Below are 26,694 nucleotides of genomic sequence, written 5' to 3' on the forward strand. Positions count from 1 at the left end.
TGGAGGTAGATATTTCAAATACTGTATATACATTACATATATTCATTGGGCATTTTTAATTAAATATATGTGGGAAAGGCCGGGCTGCAGCGAGCATCTTTGGCCCTTTGGCCAACTGTTTGTCTTTTGTTCATCCGAACTACGACTCGTTCTCACAAAAGGGTTTTCGTGTGAGGCGCCTAAATAGACTCTACGTGAAGCACAATTTGATTAACCGCTAGTTGACGGAATTTGTTTAGTTTGTCTTCAAAATAAAATATATTTTAAGTTAGATTCAACACTTTCTTTATGGAATTTATATACAGCACAACTGACTTATTCAGCAAATTCATAGTATATAAGAAATCCAATACTTATATGATGAGCATATCCCTGATCGCAAACGTTTGTTAAAAACACAGCATGTACAAGATTATTTTGAAAGTTATAACCGGAAGTGTAATTGAATTCGGTGGACTTAATAGGTGTTGCTGCAGCTCTGTGATGGGAGGAGGGACTCGGAGTATCAACATTGGGTTTTGGCTAAAACTGCTGGTGCGTTTTTTCCCTGGTGAAGCGAGCGGCCGTCTGAAGGGAAGGTGCACTGTATGGTGAATTTTCCTCTCAGGAATTTTATTTTCGGATCTCACTTATCTATTTCAGCTACTTTCAGCCACACTGAATGAAGACTCCTGCAACAGACCCGCGATAAGTTTAAATGGACTTTAAACTGCCCTGGGCTGGACTGTCTGTTTCTTGAATTTCTATCCTTAAGAAGTCTGATCAAAATGAGGGATTAATATTTTTGTGGGGGAGCTGAAAATGTAACTACTATTTCAACTCATCCAAGGTCCTTGACATTATTTATCAAAGTGATCAAATAAACTTGAAGTGGATCTGAAAGAAGAGTCTAAACACCCATGGATTGAAACGTTAAAGTTCCAAAAGTGCCTCAAGCAAGGTAAGATCATTAATATGCATGTCGCGTACTCTGCAGACATTCACTTTATAGTAAACGTAAAAAACAGAAAAATAACCTGAGTATGTGACATAGTTTGTATATTACACATGGTTGTATGGACTCAATCTCAACTGTAGCTTTGTAGCACAATTGTGACCCATGTGTATGCCACAATAATTATATTTGTTGTTTGTTTGTTTTCTACAGTCATTGTAAATATTCAAATCATGCTTATCGTTTGTTTTCCTTCCTAAAATATAACATGAAGGAATTGTTTCACAGTATATTTTTTATGTTAATTGATTGTTAATATTGTGACCCGCTTGTAATCTCCAATAGTTTCATTTTGTAATACTACCGCCTATCTCTTTTGACAGCTCTGTAAGATAAGATATCCCTTATTTGTCCCACACTGGGGAAATTTACACACACAGTAGTTGCTTGTATTGAAACCGTGAGAAACAAGTAAAAAGAAAATTGTGTTTTATTGCGCCATCTTTTCCAGTTGACTGAGTCAGACAAAAGATGCGGCTGTTTTGATTTACAGAAGGTCTGAATGGGTGGTGGCAAGGAGCACTGAGCTGCACAATGGATTGTAGGGGTGCAGATGTAAAGGCTTGTTGCTTACTGTCATTTTCACACAGACCTTAGTCATTTATCTGCTGCAGTACAGCTTGACTTTTTATTTTAAACACAGAACACTCACAAATCAAGCCCCCCCCTCCCCCCCACAATCAATGGGGAATGTGCTACAGAGAGATCATTCCAAACGCCTGTAATCCTTTGTGTGGGACCACAGGATTTTATTGCGGGGTGGGGGGGGGGGCGGAGGGGGGGGGTCTCACTGCAATATCCAATATATTTCCTTTAGGTTTTTGTCACTGTTTGTGACACAATCTACTGAAAGAGTAGGGACACAGCAGGCAAAGGCACTGTACTGGTATATTAAAATATTGTCATCTTTTTATGGCCAGCAAGGCGGCAAACTGCTTAGCGCTTCTGTCTCACAGTTCTGACGTTTGGAGTTTGAATATTTTCTTTGGCCAACCTGTGTGATGTTGTCATGTTCTTCCTGTGCTTGCGTAGATCTTCTCCAGGTAAATACTCTATGCATGTTAGGTTAATTAAGGACTCTACGGGGTGTGAATGTGAGTATGAATGATTGGTTTGTACCTTGGGATAGGCTGGCAAGTGGCAACCAGTCTAGGGTGCACCCTGTGATCCCAATGACAAGCAATATAGACTGGATGTTAAAAGCAACACTTATCATGAGCTTAGAAATGTCTTTGTGCAGATCCAGTTTTTAATTCTCAGTTCTCCCGATCAAGTCTGTAAAGTAGCTTAATGAGACTGAGCTGATCCCTGGGGTTTGGGAGCAGGTGGGACAAGGAGTTACGAGTGGCGGCATTCCCTACTCTGTGATTTACAACCAAAAAAAGCATAATCTGAAGTATTTTATTTGTGTGTTTATTTTCTTGTACAGTCAACTCAATTTCTATCACTGAACTTGATATTAAAAACTTTCAACCGTTGAATGTTTTTCATTCATTTTGCTCAACATTCAATCATTTAGCGGCAGAAAACGGATGGACGTTCAGTCATTTCTCATTAGCTGGTATTGATGGACCCCTTGGCCTCACTGTGTTAATCCATAAACAGCAGGCTTTCCCGCTCACGAGACCAGGGCTCCACTCATGTGCTCACCGCAAGTTCATTTCCTTTTGTGCAAGAAAAAAGTCAATAGAGTTACTAAAGTGGGTTGTTGTGCCAGGGTGCAGAACCCAGTGATCGATTGTTGAATGAGCTGGTCCAACTAGTTATAGCTGGAGTCGCTGTTGACAGTCAAATAATAAACATAGTGTAACTGATGACTTAGGGGACTCAAGTTTTGAATTTTCACTGTTGATTTTTGGCTCTCGTCATTTTGAGTTTTTGATTCTGAAACAGTTGATGGAATCTGACAAGGTGATACATTCCTGGAAGTTAAAAAGTCTGCTTGTGTGACAGTTCTTAACGTTTTGGTTTGGGAAAGTCAAGGTGTGATGTCGGGGTTATCAATAAGACATTCATAATAAAGACCCAATGAGGAGAGGAGACACTTGATTCTGGTACCAATCACTCAAGGGGGGAACGAAGAGAACCGTGAGGTTTCAGTTCTCTGCACGTCACCCAAGGATCTCCCCGCTCGCCCTCTCATTTATTTCTCATTGGGAATCTAATACAGGGTGTGTCCAACCTAAAGGGTGAGGGCTGTTGAAGACACACTGAAATTGTTTGACTATGTGTGTGTATGCGAGTGAAAGTTACGTACATGTGTCATGACAAAAATACCAAGTTGCAGCTGGTGTTGACAGCAACATCCGTGTTAGACTTTGCTCTTGTTTAGTCTTAATACTTATCTCTTTCCAACTACTTTCTCGGAACGGTGGTTGCGTCCCTCAACTGTCACACAGTGCACTTAGCATTCTTTATTATAAATGTGAGCATATCTTTATAAGAAGCATAATTATATCTTTATTAAAGGCATAAGAGTTCTTCATTGCAGGCATAAGCGTTCTTCATTGCAAGCATAATCAATTTATCATGAATAATATGGAAATGTATGATAACTAAAAACAATCAACCTAACATGTGACCTTCAGAGTTGTTTTTTTTTTTTTTTGGTGTGTTCACAAAAAAGCAGATCTTGCATCAGTGCCGCAGACAAAAAGACTAGGAAGACGGGTGATATGTGCTGTTAATGTTAAGGAGAAAGCCAGCCGAGGAGGAGGGAATGTGGCAAGTTGCGAGACCATTGATTGATTCCTCATCATTTTTACCTTGAATCTGACCATTGGATATCATACAGTCGTTAACTCTGTCCCACTTTGTAGTGATAATGCTGAATTAGAGACTGATAGTTTAAATTGTCCTACTTAGATTGACAAGGTCAGCCCCAAAACGTTTCATTGAAGCAATCACAACAACACGCTAGTATGCTGCAAGTGTGACCAGTTAATGCCTCCAAATATATACACTGGATGTCCCTAATCATAAAATTAATCAGAATCTTGATACGTACCTGCAATACTCTGAATACTTGTGTGTGTGTGTGTGTGTGTGTGTGTGTGTGTGTGTGTGTAATTGATGGTATAGTGCAGGGGTCACCAACCTTTTTGAAAGAGAGAGTTACTTCTTGTGTACGGATTGATGTGAAGGGCTACCGATTTAATACACACTTCTGATTCTGTTATTATTAATAATTGATGATATTCATCTATGTGATGACACCAATCATGTTAATGATTTAATAACACAGGAAACGGATAAATGTCAATATAAAGCACTGTTTATCGAAATCTGTGTTTACATTTTCAAATGATCATTTCTACAGCTGTACTAGGAAATCACAATGCCCCATCACTGTGAGTTTTATTAAATTTTTTATGTATTTATTTATTTTAAGAACAGGTGTGCGGGCCTCTCATGAGGCGCCTGCAGGCATCACGTTGGTGACTCCTGTTGTCGTGGTTTACTCGCCTGACTTCCGCTCTGGCAGCTCTGGTTCAATTCCCACTCAGTGATGAGCCAAGTGAACGCCTTTCTGTCTCTCGCCCGCCTTTAGCACAAAGTCAGCTTGGATAAACTCCAGCTCCCCATCACCCTGAACAGGATGAGTGAAAATAGATGGACTAATAATTTTGAGTGCTATTGAGACGCCCATACACCCAAAAAGACATATGACACAACAGAATACTTTCACTACTTTTATTCAAACACACCCACGTTAACGACTATGTTATAAATGGAGGAGAAGTTGCTGTGATATTTATCTTAGGTTGCATCTGTGTGGCATTCTTTTGTGCAATTGTGAGAGTGTTTACTGAAATGACACTTGCATTTCCCCACTAAGGCTGCTTTATTAAAACTGGCATCTCTGTCAGGATTAACAAGGATTAACAGAGTATTGCTACTTCTTATCGTGCCTGTTACTGTCACTAACATCAATCATGGGCCTGCCCTACACATGCACGCGCGCGCGCACACACACGCGCCCACACGCACACACACACACACACACACACACACACACACACACAAACACACACAAACACACACACACAAACACAAGCACACAAACACACGCACACATGCATGCATAATGTAGATAGACAGGTTGAGAGGCCGTGGACAGTTTTGATAACTCGGGAGCAGTAACCCATTGCAAGGTTGTATTTAACCGTTTGCATTATTCAGTTAATGAGTTTATTCACGTGTTATAGGGGGGATGCATATGGAGAGGCAAAGTCCTTCAGCTGTTATGTGTACAAAAATCATTGTCATAGAGTGCATTACTTTATTTGAAGTCATTGTTATGAATTAATTAATTTGTGGTACATTTTACTTTTTTTTTTGGACAGGATTGTTGGTTCATGTACAGCACTTTGTATACAGCGGTGGTTGTTTTAAAGTGTTCTATAAATACAGTTGAGTTGAATTGTTCATACTCCTCCGGTGCACTGATTTCCAGCCAGGGTGCCATGGCACACCAGTGGTCCGTGAGAGATCAGCAAGGGGTGCCCTGGGAAAATGATTATTTCTTAATCACAAAGATATCTGTGTTCATCTATCCATGTCAGTGATGTATAGTGACAGGCAGAACAGGTAATTGCTCTTCCATTAGATGGCAGAAGGTAAACTAAGCCAGTTGCCATTTATTCAACAGAATAATTTATGACTTCAGTCCTGTGTTCAATTAAGCAGTCTAAGGATTCCCATTGAGTTTGTCAGTTTATCAGTAAATTAAGACGAGATCAGTATTATGTCAGTATTCATAATTTTTGTGACATTTTTGTTCGATAGTGTGTTGTGACATGAATAAAGTTTGGAAAATACTTGCTGTGGACAGTAGATAGCCATGATAAAGTGACATTCGGCGTGAGAAATTTCCACCCGGGGTTGCTCGCAATATATCAATTAAATCACATTCATATAATTCTGCCAAAACAAGTCTTTTGTGACTGAATTCAGCGTCCTTGATTGGGCTCACCATTTCATCTCTAATTCGATTAGACTATTAACACTAAGAGCCGCAGGGTAGGATTACAGTGCTGGAGGTGCCACAAATGTACCATCCAGAAGGCTAAGTCATGACTAGATCCAAAGCAATTTGTGTCAGTGAAATCCAGTGAAACATGGGAGCACTGTTAGCACGTGTTGCCGGTGTATTAGCTGTTTGGATTATGTTCGTTCTTTGGGAAGTACTTACGTTGGGTTTCGGGCTGTTTGTGGCACCGAGAGGTCTATAAATGCATTTGTCAGTTTGAATTAGAAAAAAAAATATGAAACCGTTTGCACTTTCGTAATGGTATCCTTTCAAACGCCTCTTGCCCTGATGCCTGAGGGAATAGCAAAATTGTCTCTTCTTACTTTTGCACCTGCAAACACTGGCTGCAGGGCCTACCTGCCTGCATGTTCCCAAAACATGACCTGTACTGGCTCACTATGTAGTTTTATGATGGTATTAAAAGTTTTTAGAAGTGAAAACAATCATCTCCAACACAATTCATGGAGTTTCTTTTTTTCTACTCCTGGACTCGGCAGTCATTCTCACATTTCAGTCAACTGCATCTGTGTCAGCTGTCCAGTTTCAGGCGAATTATTGAAATTCAATATTGGCATTCAGTACAGCCAATTTTGAACACTTTAACAGTTAAAGTGTTCAAAATTGGCTGTGCTGAATGCCAATATTAGTTAAAGTTTAACTAATTTCAAAGAAGAAAGTTTCTCATTTTAAAATACTGTCATGCTGTTGGAAGGTATTATGATAACTGATTGAAGTGGCCAGAGAGGACGTTGAGGCCCTTGAGTAGATGTAACTGCTCTTGTTTTTCGTTGAATGTTAAGTACGTGAATCCTTGTTTGTGACGTCCACTTTGGCATGGAAAAAAAGCTGTGCAATGTTGCTATGGTCGCATGCACGCTTTTTATAGTCAAAGACAAGAATATTTTTGTTTTTAATCAACGCGATCTGTACGACTGACTGGAAACGTTGGTAGGAGTGACTGGAAATGCATTTTCCTTCATCCAACCCCAACCCAGACGTACAATTTTTGTATCAGCAGTCCTTGCAACTGATGACGAGATGTTCATTTGAAGGATTACTTTGTTTTTATTATTTGAAAATGATTGTGAATGGGGTGTCCTGTTTCTTAGGTCAGAAGATGTGTGAAGCAGTGTGACGGACGGCCATGGGACTGGAGAGACGGTGGCTTCAGGTGATCCCCACCGTTGCAGCCATCTTTCTGCTAAGTGAGTATAATAAAACTATATGAATTTTACTCTAAGACGCAAATAGTTGCACGTATTTTGCAATGTTCATTTCTATTTGACAAGGATTCATGAGATCAGTCATTCAAACAGCTGGAAGTGTCATCTGCAAAATGTCTGTTAGTGCCATCTAGCCTACAATGACGACAGAAACCCAAGTAATACATCGTACCATAATCGACTACATTGTAAATCAGGAACTAAGCGTATTACATTAGATTATCGGTGAAACCCATTAAGTCTTTTTTTAAGCACACTTGAAAATAAGAAGAAGAGCATCATTTCAACTGGAAGTTTTCCTGATCGAAGATGATGAATTTATCATTTATATGTGCGTTCAGTGACAAAACAAAGCCCTCTCTGGCTCTGTTGGTGCACTTGGCTTCATCGCTTTGTCAAATTGCTTGCCCCGTCAAAGCATCGTTTCGCAGTTGGCACATGTTGCTGTTAAACAATCCGCACTCAGTATAGGCGGTGGGATGATGAGCACACTGGCACAGCTCCCTCTGGTAAGAGGACGGGTTATAGCAGAGCTATTCACTTAAATGACAGAGAATTGGGGCCAAAATGCAACTTAAATAACATCTCTGGGTGTGGAATTAGATCAATCTGGGATTTATGCTGCTCTCAACCCGCGGGCACGCTTCTTTTAGTGCGGGTGTGTGTAAGGGGGGGTCGGGGGGATTGATTGTGCTGGTCCTCTAACCGTGTGTGTACCCCAGTGGGTGGCGGGAGGTCGGCTGGAGAGAACACAGAGAGGCCTGCTGCCCTCGATCAGAGTATCAGTCCCCCAACCCCCTCCCACCCCACCCCCCTGTGGGATTAAAGTAATGACCCGGCCAGATGAGCAGTAGAGCAAACACTGGCACCCAGTAGCGCACACGCCCACGTGAGCACATGGCAGCGAGGGAGTTCTCCGAGATGGAGAGGAGAGGCTACTCCAGGTGTCACTAATGGGATTGCAGTGTGTTTGCAGCCTTTGCCACCGTAAGATCTTGTCACCAAATGGCACACGGTTGGTTTTACATCCGTGCTCTACATGCCCCCGGCTGTTCACAGGGAGTGCTCTGGGGGCAAGTGCTCACCCAAGATCCACTTCAAAGCGTAGCTTCAACCTTTCGGTTTCGACCTCTCCTTCTGGCTAACTTTCTTTCTCTCACTCCGAAGTACGTTTTAAGACTGTATTACCACAATCGCAAGCACTTCACCCTCAGGTCTGGCAGCCATTGCTCTCTTTAAAAGGCTCAAAGGTGGTCTTTGGAATCGTTCATTCATTCCCGACTTCCTAATCATTAAATAGATATTTTTATAGAGTGGCCTTGGCAGTTCATTCATCAGTCAAATAAAAAAATAGTTCCCAAACACTATTTGCACGTGCTGTTAATTACGCCATTGCTGTGATACACACCATATTGATCAACATCAGCTAGTACGCCTTCCCTTATAAATATTGTGGAGCAAATAAATGTATTATGATACCATTCCGTAGTTAAAAGATGCGTGTGATTTAGAAAATTGATACAAACAAAACATTTAGTGCCCATCTATGTTGTGATGTGTTTCTTTACAATTTTGCAACAACGACTCAAGGATTTTCTTTTGAGAATCAAACAATACCTGGGAATGGAAAACCATTTTTCTGTTTGGCACAATTAATCCTGGGGTATATTGTTTTTACGAATGAGCATCCTATTTCATTACTTTTAAGGGCACTCTACTCATTACACACTCGAGCAACACCACAAAACCTGAACTCACTAAATGGAACTATGTCGTGGATAGGGAGTGATTCCAAACACAGCAATGCTTTTAAAGCCGCTCACAGATATTGTGCGTGCCTTTTTTTTTCTTCTCAGTCCAGAATGAACCCATTTGCTTTATCTTGGTCATATGTTCTTGTCCTTGCAGGTGCGTCTCAAGGTTTGCCATCAGTTGTCCGTGGCAGAGAGGGGGGCTCTGCTGAGCTGGGCTGCAGTCTCACTCCAAAATCTCACGACGCCACCAGTCCAAACCTCTTCCCTTTACATGTGGTGGAGTGGGTGCGGCTCGGTTACAACGTTCCCGTCCTCATCAAATTTGGAGTGTATGCTCCTCGGGTTCATCCCACGTACAAGGGTAAGAGCCATTTATTTACTGTTAAGTCATATTCTCATTCAGCAAACAAAGAATGTTTTACTTTCATTGCAGTAAATGTTAGCCCTGACAAGTAACTTTCAACCATTTGACATTAGCCTTGAGAATTTACATCAATCGTTTGAGTTTTATTTTCCAGACATGCAAGCACATTTAGAACTACAGCAGGTCTTCGGATTTGCTGTCTGCCATAATAGCAGAAGCAGTGGGAAAAGGGGGGGAGCATGCTTACGTTCAAATGGAGGCAGCTAGGGGGTGGGGCGGGCTATGCAAGGACTAAGGGGGAGGGTATAAAAAGCAATGCGCATGGTGGGATTAAGTGCAGGTGGGGGCTCGGTGGTCCAGTGACAGTGTTTTTATTAGTATGCAGAGGGGTGACCCAGTAAGAGATTGTGAGTGGAGCAGGAAGGATGAAGCATGGCAAATAATGGGAGTTTTCTTGCTGGAGCGCTATAATCCCGTCATTGTCTACCCCTGAACAAAAGACTGAGAAGGGGTATCACTACCTCCCTTTGCGTTGCAAAAACCTCAAGGACCACTAGGACACCCAAAATCCCATACTGTCCCAAATATGTCATGAAAATGTGCTGGGATGCTCACCTACATGTGTACCGCATACATCTGGGAAACACAACTTCAGCCACGAATAAAAGCCCCTGGGGTATTGTAACATGCACCTTGGTGGAATTTATTCTTCCCGCATTGATTATTCGTAGGGTCAGCTTCAAACCGGCTGCTTCAACTGAGCAATTGGGCTACATGTGTTATGCATGTTAGGCCATTCACCGTTCTATTGTTTTGGGGCACTCATCTGATATTGTTGCAGCCCAAACAGACAAAATAACATTCTCGGGCGCTGTTTGGGATATCCCGGTCTTTTGGCACAGCCATCCCGTTTGTGTTGTTATCTGCGTTGAGCTTTACCCCCATCTGCGTCAGATCCTTATGCCTGCCCTCCCACTGGAAGCAGATGGCAGCATGTGAAGCGTGTCAGCGTTGCTGCTCTAATGTATCTTACCCTCAAATTACAGTGCCGTGGGTTTTATGACTGTTGGCTTGAGGACGGTTTCCAGAACATTTTCCCTGCTCGTCTGAGATCAGAAACTTAAACCAGCATCTTACTAATCGTTTCAATTATAAACTCCCGAAATATAATCATAAACTGAGGATCTCTCTGCAGTTCAGAGGTGGAGTCACACACAAAGTGCTATCTGGGCAGTTAATAGTAGTGCTATGGCGCCAGACTAGACTGCATAGAATGTTGTGGGCCACCTTTGGTAAACTCAATGCAGGTGAATAAAGATATGCAAGCGTTTAAAACGGCTACATACAGTATCTGTTGCTTTGTTTGAGTCTCATGCCGCGCTGTCTCAAAGTAACATTAAGAAGCCAGCAAAATCGAAGGCAATGATTTTAGGCCATTCAATTATTATTAGTTTTTAAAAATATATAATATCAGGTATTTGATGAGACTTCAGAATGGCATCCTTCCTTTGACTCTTTTAAGACATTAGTCTTAGTTGTCTGCTTGAAGTGAATCCGAAAGGTATTAGTATCCCTCAGCCCTCTCACGTTTCACACCCAGTCATGCCCTGCAGGGCTGAACATTAGTGAACACATAACAGAGGAAACAGTGAGGGCAACGCTGTCCTGACATGCTATTATAGTCTGTCTGAGCTGAATTTCTTGGAGAAAAAAAAGCAGGGGGTGGGGGGGTCTGTTGGTGTCATGTAGGTTTACTGTTGCAGGGCGAGATTAAATGGCTCCCGTGTGTTGAGGAAAATCATCAGAGACGGTGAGCAAGAGAGTTCGACCTGAGGCCAGGGCAACAATGGGCAAACCCCCAAGTCTCTGTAGGCCTTCATTATACTCGCTGTGGGTCCTTCAAGCATGGGAGGGGTTCTGGCATTTTTGCATGCAGACTCACACATACACACGTACACACACACACACACACACACACACACACACACACACACACACACACACACACACTCACACTTGCACACCATCAGTATTTTCAGTGTGGACATCAAAAAGCAATGAAATTCCAATACTCCCAAAAAAGAGAAATCAAATGATCAAATCCATGCAAAGGTTTCGGACATCATTTTAATAAGATAATGAACCAAATCTTCACTGTATTAATCGTGAACTGTCCACTAAGAGTGACAATACAAGTTTTAAATCCACACTTAAGCTATCAGGAACTAGATGTGGGTCAAACAATTAAAGCTGGGAAAGGGCGCAGCACTTCGCACAGCTAAGAGCAAACAGTACTCTTGCACAGTGTTTTCCAAACCCTATTGAACCAAGGCACCCATTTTAAAATCTCACGACACACCACCATGCAAAGATGTCCCACAAAGTTAAAAATACTGAAATAATGATGATCTGGTCTCAATTGTGTCCCAAATGGTCCTCAGTGTAAAATTTGGGCCTTTTTAGTTAAACGAAAAACAGACAGGCCTACACAGTACAGTACTCATTGGAAGCTTAGTGAGTATTTTTTTCTGTGACTAGTGGATACTCAGGTTTATTGTACCTTCTGCCATCTAATGGAAAAGCATTTTTAATTAATCTGCCTGTCACTATATCGCTGGCATAGATGCAACAACGATATACTTGTGAATAATAATTTCTGGGCAAGTTAAGTGGAACTGAATTATTTTCTACGGCACTCTCGATGGTCTCTCACGGCACACTAATGTGCCACGGCACCCTGGTTGGGAATCACAGCTTTAGCGCAGCAGCTTCAAGTGGAGCCAGGATCATCATTTATTTAGCTTGCTTGCTGAAAGTTTTCATCTTGTTCATTTGAAATGTGTCCACATTGTTGTTCTTTAAGATTGATTCAGTTGGCCGTGCGTTGCCATCCTTTTGTCTGCTGTTTTGCCATGGTAATGCAGTGTCATATGGACACATTGCGTTCACTTCTGCGTCCACTTCAACCTGGTGAATTTTAGATTCCAGATGTTCTGAAAGGGATTGTGTTTGTAATCCATGGAAAATTGAGCGAGACATCGTGTTGCTCATTGGTTTGAGCTGCTCACAGGCATGTGTTGTTGGTTGGGCACCCTGAGAGTACCGAAGATGTCAGAAATATTTTGAAATATGGCAGCAGCTTACGATGCACCCATCCATTTTCTATCCCACTTTTTCCTTGAGGGTTGTTGCACCCTGAAGCCTGTCCAAGATGACTTTGGGTGAAAGGCAGACAAAACCAAAGGCCATGGAGATCATTCACACTTGCATTTGCACCGTTATTATATATCAGTACAGCGTCAGTGACCTAAATGATTTATGTTCATCTCAGAGATCAAAACAAGAAACCCAATAGGGGAAAACAAAAAGAGTACCGGTAAGCAAAATCTCGAGCAAGCATCTGCATGTCACGCTGAAGGGCTTGCCTATTCGCTGTTTGTGTGCTCAGGCAAAAGCAATAACAATATTTGATACTATCTCATGGAAACCTGGCCTTGTTGTTGTTCGGCTGAATTTATCGGTTGCTGTGTTCGTCCTGTATTGTTGCCAGTCTTTGAATGCACCTTTTGAAAAGTCAAAAGTATCTGAAAGTAGGTTTTTGCTTCTTTTTGCTCGTTATTCTTTGTCTGTGATGTTTCAGACCACAGTAAATAAAATCAATCCAAAGTGAATACCTGTGTGTGCACTTTTATAATCCTCTCTTTTGAAGTGCTTTGTCGCCAAATTGTGACATTTATAGGGAATTATCAACCTCTTTTGAGAGGGTTGTGGGCGGGGGGGATATTTATTTGTCAATTTTTGCTATTCATAGTAAGGTACAGTCCTTTACCTTGCTGTTGGAATAATGAGAGTTAGTTATACAGTGTGAAAATCCACGAATAATAATCCCCTTCACTCTCAAAAGGTTTATAAATGTGGATAATTGCCACAAGGTGACAAAAAGCACAACCGGTACTTTTTTCTAAATGAAAGTTCTCAACACACTTGAACATAATTCTTAGCTAGCAAAATACCACAGCATAGTAGCAAAGCATTACTTTTGTCAAAATGAAGCTCTTGAAATTATTTCAACATAGTTCTCTGATACTGAGATGCCAGAAGATGGCACCAAATACTTCTATTTTGCTTTGGCCTGAGCTCCAAAACAGCAAATATGTGTTTTTCAGCAAATAACGGAGGATAGGATCCCCAAAAAATCAGCTACTAGGTGAATCTGCGAATACCAAACTGCGACTATCGTAGATTATGTCCAGTTTTATAAGAAGCTGCTCTGGAGGGAGAAGGCTGATCTATCCATAATAGACCCGTAATCTAAAACTGACATTTTTCCCCAGATTGAACTAAACAGTGAGTGAAAGATGAATAAAAACAATACAAGTTACCAATTCTGGATTTTACTATGAAAGGCAGTGTACATTATTTATGAACTGTATACGTATGAGTTAAAAGAAAGTCAAGTGGCGGTTATTTGGAGGGGACACGGGATCAACGTGTAATTGAACACCACCCATTTTATTTTACCCGTGATAATATTTTTTTTTCCCCTTTTAGCTACAGAGTTTAGCTTCATAAATGCATAGCTGTTGGATACTAATAATCCAAGTCCTTTAGGACAGGTGAGTTTCGCTGAATGTGCAGTAGTACTAAATAGTCTGTTGCTTTAGGTGAAAATCACAATTGAAGAATTGAGGATCTGAAAGAAGTGAAATCAGAACCACACCAGTAAACATGTGAAATTGAGCCTCATTATCCAGCAACAACCTGTTTTTCCTGCTACAACTATTCCAATATGATGTTTGGCAAGTATGTTGTGTTCTTTGGCTCGGAGCACTTGCCAAGTTACTCCAGGCTTTTTGTTGCTCGCTGATCACATTCCGGATGATGAGCATAGATCAAAGTCATGGAAGTTCTAATGTAAGGATCATAAATATTCTGTGATGATGTCAGAGTGTCAGTGCTTGTGGTGAAGCTTGGCACGTGAGTCGAGTGTGCTTAATGGCGCAGGGGTTAACAGCGCTGGACAGAGTGAGAGCGGCAGAGTTAACTGTAATCTATATCACGACAAAGAGCTATTCATAAGAGGCTTAAACTGATTAGGGGGACAGGAGGATTGAAGAGGGAAATTTGGGGGAACGCGAGGGGGCGGCGGCGGGCGGTGTCAGAAGCATGGGGCCAGGTCCCAGACTTATGATTGTATTCAACTCAAAACATATCCCACAATGCACCTCTGCCCCCGCTCTCTTCCACACATACGGATGGACAAAGAAAAGCAGCGCTGATGCTATTTCAAACTGAATAATCGTTCTTCCTCTGTTACCATAGTGTATCTCATGTAATTATCTCATGGATTCACATGGACGTCAACGAGTTTGTGTGGTAATGGCTGAGACCAGTTTACTTTTTTGGGGGGGGCAGGTGGACCACTCGAAGCATTGTGCTTTTGCTTCACCCAACAGTGACAAGTGAATGTAGTGCACACGTTTGGTGAATTCACAAATACTGTACAATAGGATGCACTGAGGAATTCATCGCTCAGTTATGCAACGTCTTCTCCCACCTGCAGACTACGCTGTGAGAGTTTGAGTCGAGTTACGTAGTAGATGTTCATACAGCACCAGTGAACAGGTACTTCCACATCCTCCACTTGGATGCACTGACCTGTTGGAACAAGGGTTTGTTTTAAGGAAGAGTCGACCTGTCATGTGATAGCTACTGGAGGAAAACGATCCGGAAGCAGAGGAGCACGAGAATGCGGGAGCCCTCGGGGTAGACGCAGCTATTGTGTCGGCCATTCTCTCTGTTGTCCGCCAAATGGTCAAATGATGTTTGTTCCTTGAAGCAAAGGGAGTGATGAATGTGTCTGTGGGCGAGTTACGGAGCGTAGAGGTCAAAGGGGTTCGCTTCTTATTGGTTGCCAGTGGATTATGGATGCTCACAATTTGAGTAACCTCTCCATAACCTCTCATTCACTTCCTTGGTTGTTGTATGATTGATGATTTTTAGTGCTTGTGTTTAAGTATTTCCTTATGTGCGGGCATCAGCCCATAAGTAATGCGGCCTCAAAGCACAGCACCTGCCAAATGCCAGTTTGAGTTCAAGTTCGGAGACTAAGCCTTGAAAAACAACATTTATCATTCAGCGTCAGTGTTTTATTTCTCTCAAGGCTGAATAGAAAACAGATTCCTTTCCTTTTTCTCTTTCTTCTTACATGCCTTGAAGTGCTGCCCGATGCAGCACTTTTAGATTTTCAACCTAAACGTAGTTTCTCTTTGTGTCATTTTCCTAATTTGCCCCCCTGCGCAATCAACACCCCTCTATCCGCACGCTATGTTTCTTCAGCAACTGAATTCAAATCTAAACCTACTGTCCGGGTTTTCCTTGGTTTCGTCACTATGGTAACAGGCGAGAATGCAGAGTGGGGGGCTGTCGTCCCTTTGTAGTGATGGACGAGAGTGAGGCAGCGGGGAAGGGTTAAACGTCCAAAAGAGGAGCTGCAGTCCCAGTGGTGAACCTGTGCGAGCATCAAATTTTGAAAATCAACACTTGACCACGTGACGCAAAAGCCATGAGATCGGCACTCTTTTTTTTTTTTAACGCACATTCAAGAGCTGTTAGCCACAGGAGGATGGTTTGTCTTTTGTTTTTGTGATTTTTTTTTTCCTGTGAAAATGTTTCCTCTAAGAGTACAAATTGCATATCCAAGTCAAAGGGGTTGCAAGGGAAATGAACAGTTTAAGGAGGAAAATGCCTGAGGTTATCCCCTCACCTCCTTCCCTCCATGACCTGCGATTTAAGGCATTTATTTGATGGAGCATCTCAGATGAGAGTATTGCCTATCATTGCCGGGGCTTGACAGAGTTGAGTCAATCATTAAACGTAACCATTAAGCACAGCAACAGCCCCAGTCAGGAATGCGGGGTTAATTATAAGCCATTGTTGTCTCTCTTCTACTCACAGCATGTGTTTCACCCTGTCTGGATGCCATGTCGAAAGTTAAATGAATTTCATAGCTTCCAGGCTCTTTTCGAGACCAGGCTTTGGAAAGGAAAGTCAATAGTCAAGATATTATTTTCCCCGGTGCGATACTTGCTTCAAGGTTGTCGAGCATTCTGTCATTATTTCTTCTTGTATTCACTGTCTGCCTGTGTTATCCCTGCTTCGAGATTTAATGTGAGGCGCTGTGTGGTGAGGTGTCGATTGAATAAAAGAATTGAAAATGGAGTTTGAGTATCTTGCAAAAAAGAATAAAAAAGGAATACAGTAAACCGAATTTGCTATTAGCCTAAATTAGACAACCAAACAAGAATGACGTGATGCTGGGAACGTCCCAATATTGACTCTTGTTTACTTTCAAACTGCTTTAGCCACAGCCTGGTATGAACGATGTGTGTGTTTCCTCCTCCTTGCACACACTGCTGTCGTTAAATGGGCTGAGATTGAAGGGGGGTAAAAAAGAGTTCATTGAGAGACGAAATAAAAGGAAAGAAAGTGAGGAGGGGGTAACTTCAGGCTGCAGTCACCAGGCAACCAACAGATCAAGTTTCAAAGTCTAAAAGGGAGGGAAAACGTACAGAGGAGGGGGGTGGGGGGGGGAGTGGATTCTGGGAGTTACGACAGCCATAGATGAAATGTGTGTGAGAATGTGTAGGCAAGCATGGGTGCATCTGTGATTTTGAACCACTCAAAGATATTGTCATTTTATCATTTCAATTATTACAGTCATTGCATAATTTATTAATGCACTTTAATTTGTGCAGCTCCTCATCCTCAAAATGTTCAACCCTATTTACTACCTCTCCTGATGTCGAAAATAATTATTTCCTACAAATATCACTGGCACGGCTTTCTTTTTTTTTTGGTGAACATCGAGTTTATGACTGGCTGAGACCTTTGTGTCACGATCTCTGTGTCATCGACACCGTAAACTCGCTCCTCTCCTGCTTGTGCTGACTGCGGTGGTCTGGCTGCCTGAGTGCACTGACCCCCTCATCTCTCCGTCCCTCACCCCTCCTCCCACAGGGCGGGTCTCCCTGACCCGTGGCGCCTCCCTGCTGGTGGAACGGCTGACCCTTGAGGATGAGGGCTGGTTCGAGTGTCGCATCCTGCTCCTGGACAGCAAAACGGACGACTTCCAAAACGGCACGTGGACCTTCCTCTCCATCACAGGTGCAGCACTGCAGGCTTGCGGACAAACAAGAGATGCTCATTTGCAGGCTCATTACTGGCACTTCGATTGTTGCCATCAGAGGCAGCATGTGGCTAAAAGGCACAGGCAAACCGAAATCACTCTGATGCTGCCTGACATTCTTTGTACATGATGACTGGTCTTTAAATGTGTCTTCCCCGCTGCGTTTAAGAAATGACAATTTGCTGCATTTTGTGTCCTTAAGATTTTCCTTAATTGCTGAAATGTGACAGATGAAAGTACTTGTCACATATATCAACTACGCTATCAGTGCCACAATCGTGCCACATAGGAAGAGAAGTTGAGTGCGAAAAGTACATTTCATTTTATTGTCCTTCACTCAATGAAAGGCCTACATGCGGTGCATCGGGTTGCAAATAACCACAGGACACGATTCATTCATTCGATGGTAGTGCATCGTTGCACATATTGTATTTCACGGGAATACATTCCACAAAATAATTGGTGAGGTAATCCCAAAACGGAATGAATCTTGTGTTTGGATTCTGTTGCATTTATCCAAATGACTCAATAGGTAATAGAGACCATTTGGTATGTTTTTCCTACCAAAGCAGCTTCCAACCAAAGCTGCACTTCTTTACAGAATCATAACCCTGTCTGAAAACAAAAACAGATTGGTGTTTTAACTGCACTCTGTTTGTTTCAGCTCCACCGGTGTTTATCAAGATGCCTCCAACTTTTGTGGAGGTTTTGCTCGGAGACTCGCTGACGCTCAGCTGCGGAGCTCATGGCAACCCTCGCCCAACTGTTGTGTGGCACAAAGATGAGAGCCCGATTGAGAAACATGAAAAAATCAAAGTGAGGAAGATGACTCATTTGCATTCATATCTTTCAACGAAAACTTATATCAAAGTTGTAATCTTTCAATTCCACTGCATCAAATTGCCTTATCTACCACTCAATGACCGTTTTGTCTCCCAACTTTTCTCCCTCCCTCCCTTCTATCCGTGAACATTTTTTTATTGCCATTGGCCAAATTTCAGGTACACAATGGTACCTTGTCTTTGACCTCAGCCACAAGAAGCATTTCTGGAGTATATAAATGTCATGTTTCCAATTCAGAGGGCAACCTGACACATGAGACGCAGCTTCAGGTCAAAGGTCAGTGTTGGAATGAAAAGTAACACAGTTGTTCTCATCTCTTAACCACTGCAACGATAATCGTTAGAACACGTGCTAAAGTGTGCTGGCAAAACAAGGATTATAGCATTTGAAAGTACAACACCGGAACGCGAACAGAAAAATCAAATCAATCAAACCATAGTGCCACCTTCTGTCCACCTCTTGTTACTGCATAAATGATCAACATCTCAATCTGTGCACAGCACTCTCAACATTTACTGTGTATGTTGGGTCAAACTTTCTTTGACTTTGCCAATGAAGGTCCCCCAATCATCATCATCTCGCCAGAGGACACCACTCTCAATATGTCCCAGGATGCCGTTTTGCAGTGCCAGGCTGACGCTTACCCTTCCAACCTCACGTACGAGTGGATGAAACAAGGACAGAATGTTTACCATATTGAGTGAGTCTCATTTATGACAACATACTTTGTCTTGCCAAATACAAAATGAAGTTCACCAACACAATACCCTCATCGGATTTCACAGACAAGATATACATACATAAGATCACTGTCGTACCAGATGATAAAAAGAATTGATAACACGACTACAGATTTCATAGAAATTGTGTTATTTCTGATAACAAAAATGTATTAATAAATATTTTTTGTTTTGTTTTAGATCTTTAAAATCCAGAGTGAAGGTTTTGGTGGACGGAACCCTTTTAATCCCTAATTTAATTCCAGAAGATGCTGGAAACTATACCTGTATCCCTACAAATGGGATATTGACTCCGCCCTCAGCCTCAGCACATCTCAAAGTGAAACGTAAGAAATTTAATCTGCTTGAAAAGCAAACCCTCATGGAGTACTGCGTATGATTCTTTTTGTTGCAAATTCCCCCCCTCCACTGTAGACCCTGCTCGAGTTGTGCGAATGCCCAGGGAAACCTACTTGCCCTCCGGCATGGAGGGGGTCATTGTGTGTCCTGTCCAGGCGGATCCTCCTGTCTTATATGTGAACTGGACCAAAGATGGGAACAATTTAAATCTTGACAATGTAAGTTGTGAAATGTTACATTCCTGTTTCTCTTTGGAACACGCACTCTTACTGTTCAAATCAGAAGCAGACATATCTTATTTTACATCTTTAACCTATCTAATGTAGTTCCCGGGCTGGATGGTGAACTCTGAGGGCTCAGTTTTCATAGCAACGGCAAACGACAATGCCGTGGGCATGTACAGCTGCACTGCGTATAACAGCTACGGCACCATGGGTCAGTCTGAGCCCACCAACGTCATTGTGCAGGTATGCAAGGCTGCTCCCACTGTGTTTTGTTGCAGAGGTCTTTTTTTCTCGCACCTAGCCCAATGTGACAAAGGCTATCTCTTTGTTCCAGGATCCACCCACATTCCAAGTCCCTCCTCGGCCTGAGTATCTTCAGGAGGTGGGCAGAGAGTTGATCATCCCTTGTGAAGCCGATGGAGATCCCGCGCCAAACATAACATGGAGCAAGGTGAAGATGTTTTGCTCATGAACATAAAGGATTTATATAAGTATGTTTGTCATGCTTTGTTTTTTATTGTTTCTGTCTTCCCTAGCAGATTGGTCCTAGTCCTCGTTCTCAGTACTTTGTGTTGGCTAATGGTTCCCTCCTGCTGCAACCTCTCAGTAAAGACCACCACGGGGGCTGGGAATGCTTGGCCTCTAATCGTGTAGCAACTGTCAGCGCAGGCACTGTGGTAATGGTGCTGGGTAAGTGGCTCCATGTCAGAAAAAAAGAAAAAAATATATAGATATTTGACACAGATGCAATGGGAAGTTAATCTGCATATATTTGCCCGTCTTTTCACATATGTTGCACTTATAAAACTGCTTCTGTCTTTTGCTCAGGTACCAGTCCTCATGCTGTGTCTTCAGTGTCTGTAAACACTGAGATAAATCAAGCGAATGTGTCCTGGGTGCCTGGGTTTGATGGGGGATACACCCAGAAGTTCACTGTGTGGTAAATAGCATATAACATGGATGGTGTCATCTTTTCAGATGCAAACACAAAAGCTAAGATTACTCTCTTTTTTTTTGTCAGGGTCAAACAAGCATCCAGAGGTAAACATGAATGGGCATCTTTACCTGTGCCCACATCCAAAAAGTACTTGTTGGTCACTAGTCTTCTGGCTGCGACTAGTTATCAGTTCAGTGTCCTACCTCAGAATAAACTGGGCTCTGGACCTTTCAGTGAAATTGTGACTGTAAGAACCCAAGGTTTGTGATTAGTTTTGGAGTTTTGGCATTTCTAGCTACTTTCGTACTGGCATGCAACTAAAACTGTTTTTCTCCTTCAAGCCGTACCAACAGAAGCCCCAACTGTCATCACCACTCTGCTAACACTCGAACCGCCCGTAATCTTGTCTGCTAACCGGACCAGACAAGGTGTTCTTCTCCAGTGGTCACCCCCTGACATTCCATCCTCTCCGCTGTCAAGTTATGTGCTTCAGGCTCGTCGGAATCAGGGCCAGTGGGTCATCCTTAGCAACGACATCAGTGCCAATGAGAGTGAAGTCCTTGTACAGGGACTGCTTCGCGTAAGGCAGATTTCTTCCTATTTGCTGGCTCTTGTGATCATACAATGTTTTGTGCACAGATGCTTCTGGTTCTCATGTCTCAATATTACAGTTATTTTAAAATTTGATTCGATTTTCTTTTAAATAGTAAATGGTGTTGATGAGTTAATCAAATCTTCCTGTTGCTCAGGATTCCAGTTATGATCTGAGGCTAATATCCCGCAGCAATCAAGTGCGCAGTGAACCAAGTGATTTTGTCAGTATATCTACTGCAGGTAAATTACAAAAGTTGAAGTTTACATGTTGAAAAGTATGAATGATGACTTGACTAATTGCAGTCTGTCTGATTGGACTACAGGGATGGAGATTTACCCCCTGAGCCCTAGTTTCTTGGAGCTTGTCCCCGCGCCACTCCTGGCAGGTGTGCTCGGAGGGGTGTGCTTCCTTTTTATGGCCATTGTGCTCTCATTAGTAACAGCTTGCTATATGAGAAACTGGAGAGAGCGTCGGCGCAGGAAGAGGCAACAAGGTAAGACATGATTGATGAATAGAATTAAAATCATGATTCATTGTCTTTAGTGGAACACATTTTGTATCATGTTGTTCTTCTCTTAGATGTCCCATCCGCTTTCCAGAAGAGTCCATCTTCAGAGTAAGTGTCCCAATTGATTTAATGTATCGATAGAATATTAAATATGGAGCTGAAAAAGACAACTGCAAATAAATTATAATGTTCCAAATCCTGCAGTTCAAGTTTTACTCTTGTCTCCTGCACTGTTTGTACCTATTACATTTCTGTAATTGTCATCATCACTTTCTATTCTTTGCTCATGTCCTTTTTTTCCCCCCTCAGAGCTTGCTCTCCTCCCCGCAGCCCAGACAGTGTGTTGAAACTGAAGCTGTGTCCATCCATTCCCTTCTTCCCCACGTCCTCCTCACAATACGGCCGCTCCTCTTTCGATAAAGGCAGTCGAGGAGAGTACCAAGACCAGCGCAAGCAACTTTTGGCCAACTCATCTCCACCACCGCATTACACACTCTTTGAGAGCCACCTGGGGTCCCAGGCTCCCTCCCCAACATCTTTAGAGTCTATTCACAGAGGCCCAGATGGACGTTTCATAATCCAACCTCTAATAGAGAGTTCCAGTCCCTCCAATAAGAAAAATCTCAAGGACATATTGCAAAGTAACGGCGGTGCAAGTGGCTCAGGAAGCAACCGGACATCCTTTAGGGACTCCCCAAAATCAAGTATCCTGAGTTCCGACAAGGACGAGAAGAAGAATTCGCCACTTACTGTGGATGTGCTGGAGCTTAGCAGGCCTACGTCCTCCCCTGGAAGAGTACGGGCCATCGCTCGGAACTTCTCCCGTCATGGCTGCTTTTACTCTGATGATGAACATGGCTCAGAGAACCTCCTGGAAAGAGCAAGCTTCTATTCAGACAACAGTGAGAAAAAACCCAGTGATTCTATGAAAAGGCACCGCATGCCAGCCCGCACTGAAGACCTTTTCCCCATTTTGTCAAGGAGAACCTATATTTTGGATAGAGAGGCAGACAGACCACCGTCCTCAGACTATCAGCCTATGGCCAGTCACCTTACTGATGACAGCACACTTCTCACACAACTTGACAGCGAACTGGAGAGTGATAGCATCAAAAAGTGCTTACAACTGGCCAAGGAGAGGGAGGAAATGGAGCGTGAGCTGGAACGCTATACGACCAATCACAGAAACCAAGACGATGGAAAAGAGAGCCCTAAATGTAGCGTATCCCAGTCCGATGAAGAACCTGTATGGAAACTCCAAGATGTTACACTCCGTCAAAAACACAAGCCCTCAGGCCACACGAGTCGGGTAGCAGACTATCGAAGGGCGTGTTACTTTGGGAGCACGAGTAGTCCTACGGACCAAGTTCCTCCATCTCACATTGAGTGGGACATTAGCCCTGTTACAGCCATAACTCACCTTGTTCCAGGAAAGAGCCACTGGGAGACCACATCAACAGGATTACAAAAGTTACAGCATCCTCATTCGTGCGCGGAAACTACGGACTCTCTTGCTGTTGATTTATCACATTCTCCAGTGACTCAGAACACCTCCCTTCCCATGCCTTCCACGGATGTGACATTTGAAAACTCCACAGTTCGATGTTTGGCGATGTCCCCGAGAGCCAAGTCACTGAGTCCTCACAGAGATTCAGATCTGTGTAGTAGGTCTATGACGGAGGGCCTAAGGGAAAATATTAGTGTTGGAGGTGCTCCGTCACGGTCCAGGAATTCATATGCGTATGGCACTCGAAATTGGGGCTCTCGAAGTCCTTTAGTTTTCAGTAAGCGGTCTGCAAGTCCAGGTTTTACCGCTTCGACATTATATGCAGCCACAAGGGATCCCGGTCCCCCAGGTGTCCCAACCTCACTCTGTGAGCATCAAGTTAAATCAAATGGCACAGAGAGTAAACATCAAGGCTCTGAAGACCATCACAGCTTTGGATCAGAAAGAGAAGGTGTCCGAGCACACTCGAGGAGGAGCGAAAAATGTCTTAGTCCCAGCCCTATGTCGACACTGAATCTTGTTGAAGAAGCTGAAAGTGATCCATCCCAATTTTCTATCCCCAGAATGTCAGGGTCATTCAAGACCAAGCCAGCTGCATCCCCTCCTAAAATGTCGTCACTGCAGACGAGTGCAATTCTGGAATACCTAAGCCTTCCAGGTTTTATTGAGATGAGCGTAGATGATCCTGCGGAACAAGCTGAAGTTACAGCTGCCGCTGGACACTTTTTGGACCAAAAATCTGTACAGTCCATCGTGGCTAAGCCTGATGTAGTCCCTAAAAACTGGGAGGTTCATGTCCAGGAAATTGCAGAAACTGAATCAAGCAAAATGAAGGGTTGCTTTGAACCATCACATTCTCGAGAAAAACATGGCTTTAGGCCTCAGGTTGAAGCACGGGAATCTCTGCCTCGAGTAAGGTTTCCAGACGACATAAGACCACTCTCACCTGCTCCAGAAAAAACCAGCAAACAACTATATAATGAAAAAACACAGACTCGAGCTGAAACTAAAAGCGGTGAGTCAAGACCGGGTTCCAGACCAGCTCACACTTTGCTCAGTGCCGCAAAAGGCATGGTGGACATTGTGTCAAAACATTCTCCGAGCTTCATGGATAGTAGTGAGTCTTTATCTGAGCAATCCCAAAAACAAGGTTCTCAGGGCAGTCGGACCAATAACATTGCATTGCGAATAAGCCAAGCCCCTGTGCCATTTCTGAAGAAATCCTTAAGTGTCGGCCCTTGTAGAACACTCTCAGGTATGGGACCCCCCCGACCTTTCCTTAAGAAATCTATCAGTTTTGGCTCCCCGAGATGGGAGCACATTGAGAGCCCGAGGACATACATCTCTGAGAAATGTTACTGGGATGAGCTCCCAAACCCAGATGTCAGGGTGAAATCTTACAGCTTAGGTCGCACTCCATCTTCCTTTCTCCGGCCAGGTCCTTCCTGGAGAGAGTACATCCCCCTCAGGCGTCCCACCGTGGGGAGTTTGGATAGGCCCCGATGCGCGCAAAGATCTAGTCCCTCCTACTTCACCCCTACCATGTACCCACCCAGAGAAAGGCCAGTCTCCCCAGTGTCGGAACACTGCGATTCACAAAGGCAAGCGGCAGTTTTCTCTGATTCCTCAAGGTGGTCCCCCTCTTACCAAGATATGCTGAGATCTGCTCAGTACAAATACGTCCCCATGTCCACCAGCATCCCAGTTCCCAATCATCACCCCTGGCCCGGACCCAGATCAGAGAACATGCGGCTGATGTATCCCAGAACGGGTCCCCCGAGGTCCTACCTGCCCAGAGGCATCAGTTGGCCCTCACCCATCTGCATGCCTTTCCCTCAGAGGGAGGTTGACAGTTACAGACAGGCAGACAGAATGATGAGGAGGTTTGGAGAGACAGAGCCTCGAGAGGTCAGAGAAGGAGGCAGGGCCAGCTATGCCAGTCAGAGCAGCGGGAGGGGCAGTGCCGGTCCCTTCCGCCAGTCAATTTCCATCACTCCCACACTGCTCAGCTCCCCCGAAACCACAGAGGAGAGTGAGCGGCACAGAGCTGAGCTGGATCCGCCTGAGAGGAGATCGAAAAGGTGAAACATTACCTCACCGGGAATTAGACAACAAACAGGACTTTTCTCACGGTGGAGGGATTTGTTGTTGTTGCCAAAATAACACTGTTTTTGTCTCACTTCCTGTATATGGCATTGCATCATTCTGACTTTTTTGCTTTTGTGTATCCCAGTAGAAGGAACACGTCAGTAGATGAAAGTTATGAGTGGGATTCTGCTGACGCATGCGTGGACTCTGAAGTCCTGGAGGCCTTGAGGTTTGATCCGTCACAAGCAGATTTCCAGAGAAGCAGAGGGAGGCTTGTTTGCGATCAACCTGCTGGCCTCCAGGACCAAAGAAACAAAGGTGATGTCACTTTCTCGATGTTTCCGTGTCTTGCATGTATGTGCCCTTTGAGATTGACATTGAATGTGATGGTGCCGCATGTGCTTGCCCCATAAGTGTTGTGATTATCGTGAGCTTTTCCCATGACATCCATCCATGCGTTTCCTGTTCCCCGTGCCCTCCCTCAGGCTCACCTCCCCCAGCCTGCCCACCTGTTTCCAACACACCTTGCAGCCAGTACCGCCAATCCCTTAGCGAGGCGCGTTTCAACGCTCTCCGGCAGGAGTACCAAGAGTACAGGCGGGGTCAGGAGTCCATCTCTCCCCACGAGCCGTTCCTCACCCCTGGACACGATTCGGACTCTGACATCAACTCAGCACTGCTGTAGAAGCAGAATTTGGTCCGTTACTCTCTGGCTGCCCTCTCTTCCTTGATTTCCCTTCATTGCTCGCCTGCCTGCCTCTTGCCTGTCACTCACACCTTTTTATGTTTCGTCAACTTGTGCTTGCATGCAAATTCCTTCAGTAAAAAAAGTCATTCTCTTCAGAGCTATGGTTCAATGCTGTAATGCTCTTTGTTCCCACAGGTGCGTCTGAGAAAGACAGCGAATAGCAAACAACGGGGTGATGCATGCTCACTTCACGTGGAAAGACTCTTTTTGTTTCTGCTTAGAAGGGATTATTGAATTTTATAAAAGCTTCTGCAACGGTGTTGATTTTTTTTTTTTTTTGACAATCAGCCACAAACACATATTTGAAACAAAACTGGAACCAAACTGCCTTAGGGCTGCCACACCCTACGCGATGCTTTCAAACCCGACTAGGACTTGACCATTGCAAAAAATGACAGTTGGCCGCTCACCCTCACGCTAGTTTATATTTTTACCAAAACCCTTGCTATTTCATCCATAGGGAGGTATGATGTTATAAATATGGTTAAGTATCATTGTAAAGCCGTATTTGTACATACTGTGTTTTAATGACTTGGCAGTAGGTGGCTGTCCTCCATCCATTATCTGAACCGCTTTATCCTTACGAGGCTTGCGGGCATGTGGAGCTTTT

At 43.5% G+C, this 26,694-nt stretch overlaps 1 protein-coding gene across 4 annotated transcripts; it reads left to right on the forward strand.

The window, feature by feature from the left end:
* The first annotated feature begins 502 nt into the window (after positions 1-502).
* Positions 503-26,360, forward strand: igsf9b (immunoglobulin superfamily, member 9b). Of its 4 annotated transcripts, none has more exons than XM_019885311.1 (22): positions 503-940; positions 7,136-7,231; positions 9,158-9,364; positions 17,387-17,533; positions 18,220-18,371; positions 18,557-18,674; positions 18,957-19,098; positions 19,319-19,464; positions 19,553-19,695; positions 19,804-19,944; positions 20,036-20,152; positions 20,241-20,391; positions 20,530-20,641; positions 20,723-20,898; positions 20,980-21,218; positions 21,388-21,472; positions 21,556-21,726; positions 21,813-21,849; positions 22,051-25,329; positions 25,482-25,654; positions 25,822-26,033; positions 26,220-26,360. In XM_019885311.1, the coding sequence occupies exons 2-21, from the start codon at positions 7,171-7,173 to the stop codon at positions 26,019-26,021; spliced, it is 5,997 nt and encodes a 1,998-aa protein (XP_019740870.1). In that variant the 5' UTR covers positions 503-940; positions 7,136-7,170; the 3' UTR covers positions 26,022-26,033; positions 26,220-26,360. The 4 variants fall into 4 exon arrangements, with proteins under 4 accessions (XP_019740870.1, XP_019740871.1, XP_019740872.1 ...); XM_019885312.1 differs by having other exon boundaries at positions 25,485-25,654; XM_019885313.1 differs by lacking the exon at positions 25,822-26,033.
* The last annotated feature ends 334 nt before the right edge of the window (positions 26,361-26,694 follow it).

The sequence above is a fragment of the Hippocampus comes genome, unplaced genomic scaffold, assembly GCF_001891065.2.
Source record: "Hippocampus comes isolate QL1 unplaced genomic scaffold, H_comes_QL1_v1.1 scaffold45, whole genome shotgun sequence".
Taxonomy (NCBI): Eukaryota; Metazoa; Chordata; class Actinopteri; order Syngnathiformes; family Syngnathidae; genus Hippocampus; species Hippocampus comes.

Excerpts from the sequence above, each read along its gene's own strand:
- igsf9b (XM_019885311.1), top strand. The coding sequence starts at position 7,171 with ATGGGACTGGAGAGACGGTGGCTTCAGGTGATCCCCACCGTTGCAGCC. Across the intron at positions 20,899-20,979 it reads TGTGACTGTAAGAACCCAAG|CCGTACCAACAGAAGCCCCA; the intron begins GTTTGTGATTAG and ends TTCTCCTTCAAG. Across the intron at positions 21,473-21,555 it reads TGTCAGTATATCTACTGCAG|GGATGGAGATTTACCCCCTG; the intron begins GTAAATTACAAA and ends ATTGGACTACAG.